General features: G+C 37.5%; 1 protein-coding gene across 1 annotated transcript; it reads left to right on the forward strand.

Annotated features, from left to right (window-relative positions):
- Positions 1-9,878: 9,878 nt before the first annotated feature.
- Positions 9,879-11,420, forward strand: LOC135225276 (uncharacterized). Its single transcript, XM_064264607.1, has one exon. It carries the CDS (start codon positions 9,879-9,881, stop codon positions 11,418-11,420), a length of 1,542 nt encoding a protein of 513 aa, XP_064120677.1.
- The last annotated feature ends 740 nt before the right edge of the window (positions 11,421-12,160 follow it).

Raw genomic sequence — 12,160 nt, forward strand, 5'->3', positions numbered from 1 at the left:
TTTGTGTTCTATTACTCTGCACAAGGCAACAATATAAATTTATCAGTTTAGACCCTTCTTAACTGGCTAACTTCCATACAAAGCAAAGTTGCCACCATACTGGTTATGGAACTCTAATTTTCATAAACACGAGCACCTGAAAGAAAAGGCACAATTAATACTATCCTTCTGAAATTGTATCGCTTATATATTCAGTGAAACAACAGTAGTGTTAAGATAAACAGAAAAGCTCACAATAGTGGTGTGACACATCACATGTGGAGATGACATGAGTGAATATATAGGCCTAAAGAAAATGAATATAGGTCTTTTCAATGTGCTAATAATAACACCCTCTTTAGGCCGTTCTTAAATGAGTTTTGCACCAATTACGACACTTAAGAACTGCTGATCCTTTATCATGAAGCTCTAAAGGATATTTCTACAAAGTTTCATTAATGTACGTAAGACGTGTTTGAAATGTGAAAAAAATAGCGCCCTCTTTAGGTCGTTCCTAAATGGAGTTTGCACCAAATTTGACACTTAAGAATTACTGATCCCTCATCAGGAAGCTCTAAGGTATATTTCCACAAAGTTTCATTGATGTACTCAAATTGTGATTTAAATGTGACAGTAGCGCCCCCTTTGGACCCTTCTTAAATGGGTTTTGCACCAATTGCGCCTTTTAAGAATGGCCCATCTGTACTCACAGTGCCAAAACGAAACTTTCATCACAGGTTTGATTGATGTACTCCAAAATGTAATTTAAACCTGTTTTGGGGGCCAGTTCAAGCAGCGCCCCCCTCTCAACGCACCAACGGCATAACTTAAGAATAGCCATTCGGAGGTCCCCATCACACCAGCTGATGACTTTAGCTATCAAACCTTTTGTACTCGAGATGTAATACAAATCTCTGAGAACTCCTGCACTAGCAAGCACTCAGCAATGAGAGCACAACTTACCTAGAATTGAAATGATTGAACTAAGGAACCTCCGTAACGAGGCTATAATATTGACAATTAAAAGCCACAGTAATGTTAAAATATTGTACAATGCTAAAAATTGTAAGGGGCGACTCGGATACTGCTCCGTATCCCTCTTCAGTCCTACTGATGATCAAACAATGGAGGGAGCGTTACAACGCAAAAAACTGGGTCAAGGCGGATGATTTAAGTGTTGGTCAGGTAACCCCCGTTCTGTTGTTTCTGTTGGCGCGGCTGGAACGGCGAAGTGGTCTGTTAAGGTGATTCCAGCTCAGCAGACACGCCATCGGTGCCATGACTTGAAGCTATAGTAACGTCAGTCATCTGGGATAAAAGAGAGGTGGGAGCAATATCAGGGGTCTCGCAATCACCAGACATATGAATCTTAAAATCGTTGAATCTTTTATCGCCTTGCGGGAGGGGAGAGAATAAGACAAACACTTTTACATTCTACAATTCTCCTTAGAGGGGACAAACTCACTCCTAGTGCCATTAATACCATAACAACACACTTTCTAGAACTATAGACTTCTACCTCAGTTATGGCAAAAAAAAGAAAAGAAAAAAAAGCGCTCTCTCTCTCTCGTTTATTCAACCTACCCAAAACCATTTCATCAACAAATCACTAAATAAAGCTTATGGGAACCCTTTCTTGCATAACGGCAGCTTGATCTTATACAATAACAATGCATTTATTAACCGCTATCCACGATGTTACTGAACTTGAAACCTAAACTCTAAGTATCAAATAATTAAAGTTATTGGGCAAAAACATTAGTGTTTGTTGATCTCCTTTACTAAGAAATCATATGTAATTTCGTATCAATTATCAAGCTATTTGGGTTTCTCATAAAACTGAGCACTTTACTTAGACAGTGAAATGGAAGTTGGATAGGTTGGCCAGCAAGAGGAGAGATCCATAAAATTTCATTAAATAAGGATCTTAAACAGAAAAATGCACTGTTGCAACAAGAAATTTTAAGAGGGGTTAAACGGCAAGGTGGGAAAAAAGGAATCGGTAAGGTAAGTAAAAACTCAGGAAGTACAGCCAGCAACAAAACCGGCGTCGCCCCGCCAAACCTGGCTCTGAGAGATCATGCCCTTCTTGCCCAGTACATAGCTAGGTAGAATGGTTCGAATGGGAGGAGGAGGGAAATTACGGTAATCAGGCAGACAAATACAATAACGAATCAAATATATGGACAAAGACAAAGAGAGAGAGAGAGAGAGAGAGAGAGAGAGAAGGGAGAAAGGAGAGACAAAGAGAGAGAGGAGAGAGAGGAGGAAAAGAGAGAGAGAGAGAGAGAGAGAGAGAGAGAGAGAGAGAAGAGAGAGAGAGAGAGAGAGGAGATGGAGAGAAAGAGAGAAGAGACAGAGAGAGAGAGAGAGAGAGAAGAAGAGAGAGAGAAAGAGAAAGGAAGAGTAGAGAGAGAGAGAAGAGTAGAGAGAGAGAGAAGAGTAGAGGGAGAGAAGAGAAGAGAAGAGAGAGAGAAGAGAGAGAGAGAGAGAGAGGAGAGAGAGAGAGAGAGAGAGAGAATACGAGGACCGGTAACGAAAACATGCGTACAGTTCATGAGAGAGAGAGCGCGCTTTTATTCCTTTTAGTTATTAATCTGATAGATATATCTGAGACCTTCTGCTTTAAAAATATGTTATCGTGTATTTTTTGGTAAATAATTAATATGACATCATATCTTATGGTATTGTTTTAAATCATTATCATATTTTCTATGTAAAAAAAAGCCTTAATTATTGTTGGCACTGACTATTCATATTAATATTATTCAGACGGAAATATCCTTCTTTTTCATTATCCTATAAGCAGCTGTATTCTCTTTCTCTCTCTCCATCTGTCGTTCTGTCCTCCATCTTAAATCACCTGGATCCACTATTTAAATAATGGTAAACGTTTCATGTTATTTGGATGTGGCCAAGGATCACAAAACCGTAAATCCCTATTCTACCAACTTGTGCTTGGCTGCATCTACTTTTGCTCTAATTGACTGGACTAAAATTACCTGTATTACCAACAATATGCGAATCTAGTCACAAAGATGTTACACACTAATAGCCGTGGGTTGTGTGAGCCACCAAAGCATCAATTTTGCAAAGGTATTATTCTATTAATTAATCTATGCTAAGAACACATTATTGGATATGCTACTCTAGTACTAGAAGATTTGTATTTATGGCATTACTTAGTTGAGTTACCAGTATTTGAGTGTGATGGGCCACTTGGCTCCGCCCCTCGCAACCATCTTGGCTACTTATGGAAAGTATTTTAATTTGCTATATTTCTCATATTATATTATATTTATTATATTGTTTCTGAAACTCTTGATGAAAATAGAATATGTGAAATGAAATGCAGTGAATGTGTGAATCGGTGCATTAATGTAATGATGGTAGGGTATAAAGGATGCAGGTGTTGCTAATAATTTCGTCGGCTCGCGGCCGCGAACCTTGGAACCCAAAAATCAGGACGTACAGTGAAGCGCCTTTAACCACACAGCTACCACGAGACGATATGAGTTAACGCCCTCTCTCAGCTACAAATCCCTGTCGCGCCCAGGGATTCGACTCCAAAACAACGAATCCCTGAGCGCGACAGGGATTTGTAGGTGAGAGGCGGCGTTAACTCATATCCTCGCATGGTCCCTGTGTGGTTAAAGGCGATTCACTGACGTCCTGATTTCTGGGTTCCTACGTAGGTTCGCGCCCGGGAGCCGACGAAATTATTACCAACTAAAAATTCCCTTTCAGTTAACATATACGAAAATATATTAATTCGAAGTAGAGCGAATTAGCTATTAAAGGACAGTTGTAGCTTAATGCATACATATGAATCACGGGTGGTGTTCAGGAACTGTATCTATATTATATAATTACTCTATATATACATAATATATATATTCTATATATATATATATAATATATAATGTATATATGTGTGTATGCATACATACATATATACATGTGTGTACATATATATGCATATAAAGCATATACATATATATATATATATATATATATATATATATATATATATATATATATATACGTCACTAGGACTACTGAAAAATGGCACTGTAAAGTCCACAGTTTATAACCAAAAGCAATAATTAAAAAAAATTAGAATAGGACTTATTCATTAAAAATATGATTGTTATAGGCAATAAAATTTAAATTCTTCATTTTATCATCCAAATTACTATAGTTTAGGACTATATTTCTAGTCTTGCATTCAGGTCTTTGTATTCATTGTATCTTGAGGCCTGACCCTAGGCCTGCTGCAGTTTGAAGTCTTAACGAAGTGTTATGCTGTTATTTACCCTGTTATCAATAAGTTCTTAAACCCCGAAGTATCAGCTGAAGTTGATCTGCCAGAACACTAAAAGGTAGTAAGGTATTCTTCAATTTTACCATTATCATTTTTACCCTAAAAGAATACTTCATATTCATACTACATTATAGTTTTCAATGTAAACCAACTAGCTCATCTACAAGTAAATTTAACCAACTAGCTGAGCCTTAAGCGAACTTAACAAACTAGCTGGTCTGCAAGTAAACTTTACCAACTAGCTAGTCTACCAGGGTTGATCATAAAATAACTAAAGGTAGCCTACCATAGCCTAACCTTAGCTTAGCAATAGTAGCCTAACTTGGCAACCTTCAGGAATAGTTTCTTGTTTTCATCTGTCCCTCTCCACAGCTCAAGTCTTGGCTAGTTATGAAAGTTAAGTTATTCTTACAAGCTTGCCTACCTAAGACTGTACAATGTAAATAAGCTCATTGAATTATAGGTCCGTATAACTATGGATTATTACATTGCTTTATATATGTACCTCCTAGTAATAATTGTACTTGAAGATGTTCAAATAGCTTTTATGTCATGGTTCAGATTTCAGATAACTTGATTTAGTTCTGTAAAGTACATACATTGTCCTCTCCCCTGAATCACAACTGTATGAATATGAATTCATGCAGATTGTAATTAAATTTATTCTGTAATTAAACAAATAGTCTCGCTTATAAGATTTGTGAGTAGCCCCAAATATACCTTAAAAATGTCTGCAGGTCAGTGCAGGAAGCCTGTCGTTAATAAATGTGACATGTGAGATTCAGAAATGATTTTTGTGAATTTTGTGTTTAAGATTTCCCGACAAGAACAAAGAGCAAGACCACTACCTTACTTGGGTTAGAAACTGCAGAAGGGATAAAAAGCCAAAGTGTGAATCACACATATTGCAGCAACCAATTAGGAGCCCTCCATAAATTACGAAACTCCTTAAGGGCGTTGGAGGAGGTATACTGAAGTCTTATGAGTTACCAAACATATTTAGAGTTTTCCTGTTTCCTTTGAAAAGATGTAACTGTAGAAGGACAAAAGAGAGAGAGTAAAGATTCGGAAATAGACTTTCATTATATTTTAGTAATACTGACAAATGGTATTTAATATTTTTATAATTATATGTTTAACAAATATCACAAACTCAACCCTTGTTTGTACATGAATATTTTCTGCTATAAGTATTACATGACATAGAATAACATGACAAACTCATCCCTTTTCTGGAATTAGAAAAATATTACAAATCAAATCAATCCTCTTCTAATCTTATGCATAGTCTACTTTGTGTAGTATGATAAACTCAAAGAAAAATACCGCAGACACTCTCTCTCTCTCTCTCTCTCTCTCTCTGATAAGTTGTGTGTATATATATATATATATATAATATATAGTATATATATCTATATATATATATCTATACATATATCTATATATATATTAATAATATATTATATATATTACTATATATATTCTTGATAAGTTGTGTTGGTATATACATATATGCATATATACATGGAGAGAATAATAGAAAAAATCCTTAATTGAAGGCATTATACCCGAAAAAAAGTTATGGTAAAAACATTAGATTTCCTGGTCCAAACGGAGTGATTTCACATATATACCAATACACTGTTTTTCTGCGCTAAAATACAATCCATCTCTCTCTCTCTCTCTCTCTATTCCTTAATACTCTGAAGATTACGCTTGTCACTGCAAAAAGAGAGAGAGAGAGAGAGAGAGAGAGAGAGGGAGAGAGAGAGAGAGAGAGAGAGAGAGAGAGAGAGAGAGAGAGAGAGAGAGAGAGAGAGAGAGAGAGATTATTTCAGCAATTTATAACACCAAGACATTATCCAGATCTTTCAAAATACTTCCTGATATATTTTGACAAATCGAAATCTCTCTCGTGATATATAGAAACTCAATGAGAGGAGTGTGTGTAAGAACTGGGTATGGCCTCTGTAGATATGGATTCCAGTTTGAAGAAAATATTGCCTTGTCTGGCCTCGGCAGCAGCTATTGTTCGGACGTTGTTGTCTACATGTCCAGCGATTTACTGAGAGAAGTCTGACGCAGGATTCAGGAATAGTCATCTTGTTTGCTGTAGCGGCCTATGCACTGGTGAGGATGTAGATCTCTGATGATGGAGCTGAAGAGCCCAAGGAAAAGGAACTGGACGAGAGAACTGAGGCCTTGCGAGACACTATCCAGCAGGTGAACTTGACATAATAAATCGTCAGTTGCGGCAGAGGTCGACTACTATGAAGACGTTGGACAGATCTCCCATGAGGTGTTGCAACAGCAGGCCTGGCGAGAGAGGGCCCACTCGCTCGAGGCTGAAACGTTGTTTCTGAAGAAGGAAAACGATAAAGAGGAGAAACAACAGCTGGAAAACAAGATCCTAAAGATCACAGAAGAAAATCACCAGATGAAGTACAACATAGAGGAAATTGGGCAGAAAAACGATGCATTATGTGAGGGATCTGTCTGTGCAGTTAGCAAAGGCAAACTGCCAGCTTCAAAGGTCTGAGAAACTCCTACGACAGAAGGAGAAAGCCAGCAGCTCAGGACTGAATAAGCATCGCGGTTGGTGAGGCTCATCCAGGAACAAAATAACCCGACCGAGGCAGCGCGAATCCGAGAGAAAAGACCTCGAGCTCAGGTTCTAGCGCCTGCTGAAGGAAGTGGAAGACCACAGGAAGGAAAAGCGTCGACTCCAGTATGAACTTAAGGTGGCGGAACTCAAGAGGATGAAAGGCTTACCAAGTCCTCAAGAATCCCAACGGGAAAGCGCCCTTCAAGACACACATGGAAGAGGACGAACGAACGAACACACTGTCTCCGTCTGTCACCAAGGAAGGAGGAAGACTTCGAAATCAAGAAGAGACGAGTCGAAGCCTCCGGCAGATTCTCAAACCAACCTTCCGCTTCAAGCTCTTCTTGCTCACCCTCCTCGAGAGAGTCTGCCATCAAACAACAAGTAATAAATACAAGTTTTTGGAGGAAACCAAATGTCTGGTACATATAAGGAACCCTCCAAAATGTGAAAACAACATAGTACAAGCTGTCAGAGGACCGTCCACAAACAAGGTATTATTCAAAAAGAAGTTGAAAAGCATATAACACCATGTCAGGAAATTCTAAATATATATATATTCAGAAACTCTGAATATATATAAATTCAGAGTTGGAGCGATACAAAACTTCAAGAACTACAGTACAAGCTGTCAGAGGACCATCCACAAACAAGTTATTGTTTTCAAAAAGAAGTTGAAAAGCATATAACACCATGTCAGGAAATTCTAAATTTATACATATTCAGAAATTCTGAATATATATAAATTCAGAGTTGGAGCGATACAAAACTTTAAGATCTACAGTATTTTCTTTGGTGAGCAGTGCCAGTGAGCAGAGGGAAGGCGCTCATTGCTGGCTAAATAAAACCCCTCTGCAATGATTTGGCCCTGTGATGACACCCCAGCAGTGAGGCATCATGCCGTTAAAAGCGCAAGGGGAGAGAGAGAGAGAGAGAGAGAGAGAGAGAGAGAGAGAGAGAGAGAGAGAGAGAGAGAGAGTTAAGAAAAATGTCAGAAGCAGATGGAAGAGATAGGCTACTTTTGCAGGTGCATGACGGAATACTTCTGGAGAAGTTAAAAAAGAATCCTGAGAATGCCAAACACGGCATAACTGCTCTCTTAGAAAAGACAGAGGACAGGAGGCTCCAGGAAGGCGAGAAGTCAAAAAGAACGTTCTTATAGGTACTAAGAAGAAATTCAGATGGCATTAGTTGTAGATACTGAAGAGGAGGAGGAGGGCTGACAGAAGGGTTGAGAGAAAACAGAAAAAGGATGCATGAAGGTCTGCAGAGAAGAGATACAAGGAGACGAGAAATAAAAGAAGACTGAATACACGAAGGAGTCCTGGAAGCGGAAATGAGAGGAGACGGAGGAAAGAGAGATAAACCAAAGAGAAGTCAAACGGAAGGATAGCAAGAACATCGATAGAAACAGAAAAACTCTGATTTCCTAAGAGACAAAAGAAGATCAAGCAAAATGAGAAAGAAGTTATTAGAAGATCATCAATAAACCGATTTTGTGCAAGGTGAAATTGTCAATGTTTATTTGGGGGATCCTCCGGAAGACGAACTACAAATGGAAACCTGGTCAAGTCATTGGGATTTCCTTATATATGATTACCAATAACTGATTAGAAATATTTCAGTTAATACAAATATGAATTTGTGAATAGATATCTAATATTAATGACTTGTCTAATAATGGATGACAATGCTTAAATGGCAATTAATCACATAACAAACTAAAAAAAAAAAAAAAAAAAGCTTAAACCGCATATTGTTAAACATCCGTTAATGCACAAGGCTGGCCGAATCTAATGACGACAACCATTCGTTTAGAATTGGTTTACAAGGGAAGTTCATTTATCATTACTGAACAAAGCAATATATCTAAAAGATACATTCACCAATAAAGCTTAACTAACGTATAATTACAAGTCATTAATCGCCCAATATTACTGTAATTTAATGTAGAAACATACTAATCTATATAGGGCATTAAGTGTATTTAGTTACCTTAAAATTACTTAATTTTACGTAAATATTAAATCCCTTTATTCAATCTAATAGTTTGCAATAAATTCCTCACACGTGATGGGGCATATTTTCACTATTAAGTAGATCATAATTATTTTCAGTGCTCAATTTGTTTCTTACTTTCACGATTTATTTATTTATTTATTTATTTTTTGTCAGGTCCGTACACTTAAAATAGGACGCAGAGATAGACCAGTGGCGGAGTTATTGGGGGCTGTATGATGTAATCATAATTATTTATAATTGTATATTTTGTTTGTAACATGACACGATACAGAAAATTAATGTTAAACAAATTATGAATAATATTAGAAACAAGTTATTGCTCAAGGTGATGGTGTTTTGTTGGGGAATCAGGAGGTGGGTGAGGCGGCTGCCGGCCGTCATTTCTGTGTGTGTGTTGACAGGTGTCGGTTGGCCTCCTAGCCGGGTGTGCAAATGTAGGCTGATTTCTGTTTTTGTTTATTTGTAGAGGTAATACGTCCAGAGTGTACTGGCAGAGGTGTATGGCCAGCATTGCACCGGTTAAGCATGTGTGGGAGTTTGATATAGAGCGCCAAGGTGTAAGTTACTGTATTGATTAATCATATGTAGGTACTTATATTTATGATGGATTTGGAAATGTTATAGTGGGATATCCTGTATGTTTGTATTTGTAATGGAGTTAGTGTTATTGCTGTGTTGGGTACAATAGACTGCTTACATTTTATATTTGATTTTACGGATATTGCTGTGTTGTTTTGCATATTTTATTAGGATTACATTTTAAATGTCTGTTTACAATTTGGAGGTTTGTTTTAATTTGGAAACTTGTTTACAGGCTGAATGTTACTCAATAAAGTATTCATGTGGCACTTGGTAACTTTGTATCTACCCGATCCATACAATTCAGCACCTGCTACCCATGGTTGAGGGAACTTTGATTGGACATTCTACACATCCCTGCTAGTCAAGATGGATCGAGCTAAGACAGTGCGTACATCGGAGAGGAGGAAACTCAACCGAACCCTGAAACTGTTCGACGAGAGTGTGAAGCAAGACGACTCGACAGAGATTTTGAAGCCTGCATTTGATGAGGTCTGTGACGCCTATAAGAGGTTAGAAAAGGCTAATGATGATTTTATTTCGTGCATTGATGAGTCTCATGAGAATTATGTTAGCCTATTAGAATCGGCTGAGGATCATATAATTGAAGTGTATAGGTTGAAATGTAAGGCACATTCTCAAATACTTGCGAAAATAGACAGTGAAAAGGGTAAGCAAAAAACAGACAACACAAAGTTTATAGTTAACAAGGACTTTGACAGATTAATGATTAAGAACTACGGGGAGGATCCATATGTCCTTAAGCAGTGTTTGTTAGGCGAAGCCTTGAAAGTGGTACTTGGGGTTGATGATGATTTCCATAAGATGATGGCCAGACTTGATGAAAAATTTGGAAATGTAACAAAGGTGGTGGACTCTGTTTTGTGTGAGATAAGAGCCCTTAAGCCTGTGCCAGAAGGCAACAACAAAAAACTTGTGGAATTGGTGAATACTGTGGAGAGGGGATGGCTTGATATGTGTAAGCTAGATCTTAAATCAGAAATGAATAACACTACTGTAATTAGCTTAGTAGAAAAGCTCTTACCCCCAACATTGAAAAGGGAATGGGTTTTAAAAGCTAGTGAGTCCCAAAGTGAGAAGGAATTTGGAAAATTATTAGAATTTTTAGAAAAAGAAAGGAAGGTAATAGAGTATGTGCAGGAAGGAGTGAGGTCAAGTACAACCACTGCTAGGGCAGCAGTGCACAGTGTGACTCATGAGAATCACTGTTATTCAGATAATTTGAATGAAGCAATTAAGCAGTTAAGAGAAAACCAAGAGTCACAACAACAACAATTAAATGAATGTATTGTAAACATGAACCAAATTGCTTCAAACTTATCAAATCAAGCTAGGAGTATACCTAACATGTCACCTAACATTAACAAGAACTGTTGGTTTCATGGTACAGCTTCCCATAGCATTTTGGATTGTTCAGGGTTTCAGCACTTGGGTAATAAATCTAAATATGAGCTGTTAAAAAGCAATAGAGTATGCTTCATCTGCTTACGAAAGGGACATGTCAGTAGTGACTGTTTGAACAGAGAGTTATGTCATACTAAAGATCAAAATAATGAAGTATGCGGCAGACCTCACCACCCTATTCTCCATTCTTTGTTTGTACAAAATTATTTCACCAGTCGAGTTCAGGGATCAAATAACTTATTGTCGAGGGAGGGAGTATTGTTGATGATTGGATATATGCAGAGTAAAGGGCAAAAGGTGGCAACATTGTGGGATCCAGGTTCAAATTTAACCATGATTACGCATCGGATGGCAAACAAGTTGGGTTTAAGAGGTAAAGATGTAAGTCTCACTGTAACTAAAGTTGGAAATAGCACTGAGCTGTTTGACAGTAAAGTTTATAATGTGCCAATTACTGATTTGACTGGTACTGAATGGACTATTTAAGCTTGTGGTGTCAATGAAATTACATCTGACATTGGAGAATTTGACACCACATTGATAGCTAAATTATTTGGTGTAGAGGAGTGGAAAATTTGTCGGCCAACAGGCAAGGTAGATTTGTTAATTGGCGTGGATCACAGTAGCATGATACCTCAAGTGGTTAGAACCACCAATTGATACCTTACAGCTAATGCAAAACAATTTTTGGAATGTGTGTAAGAGGTTCATATCCAGTTATGAATAAGAATATGGGTACTAATAGTGTCTTAACGGTAAGGATTAGCCACATGACTGTAGCTACTGAGGTCAATGACATCATACCACGATACAGTGAGAACCTCTCAAAACAGTTAGAAGATTTTTTTTCAGTTGAAAATTTTGGAACTTCATGTATACCTAAATGTAGTGGTTGTAAATGTGAGAAGTGTTCATTGAGTGGGGAACATAGCTTGAAGGAGGAAATGGAATTAAAACAGATAGGAGAAGGACTTGATTATGATTCAATAAATGGGTATTGGATTGCAAGCTATCCATGGACTAAGGATCCTAACAAACTCCCTAATAATGTTTCCCTTGCATATGGAAGACTAAAATCTACTGAACAAAGGTTAATAAAGCTCGGGAGCGATTACTCTAAAAAATATAATGATCAGATTTTAGATATGGTTCATAGGGAAGTTGCTAGAAAATTGAACATAGATGAGATAAGTAATTATAAATGGTCCCGTCACATACTTGCCCCA

This window comes from Macrobrachium nipponense, chromosome 13 (genome assembly GCF_015104395.2).
Source record: "Macrobrachium nipponense isolate FS-2020 chromosome 13, ASM1510439v2, whole genome shotgun sequence".
NCBI classification, from domain to species: Eukaryota; Metazoa; Arthropoda; class Malacostraca; order Decapoda; family Palaemonidae; genus Macrobrachium; species Macrobrachium nipponense.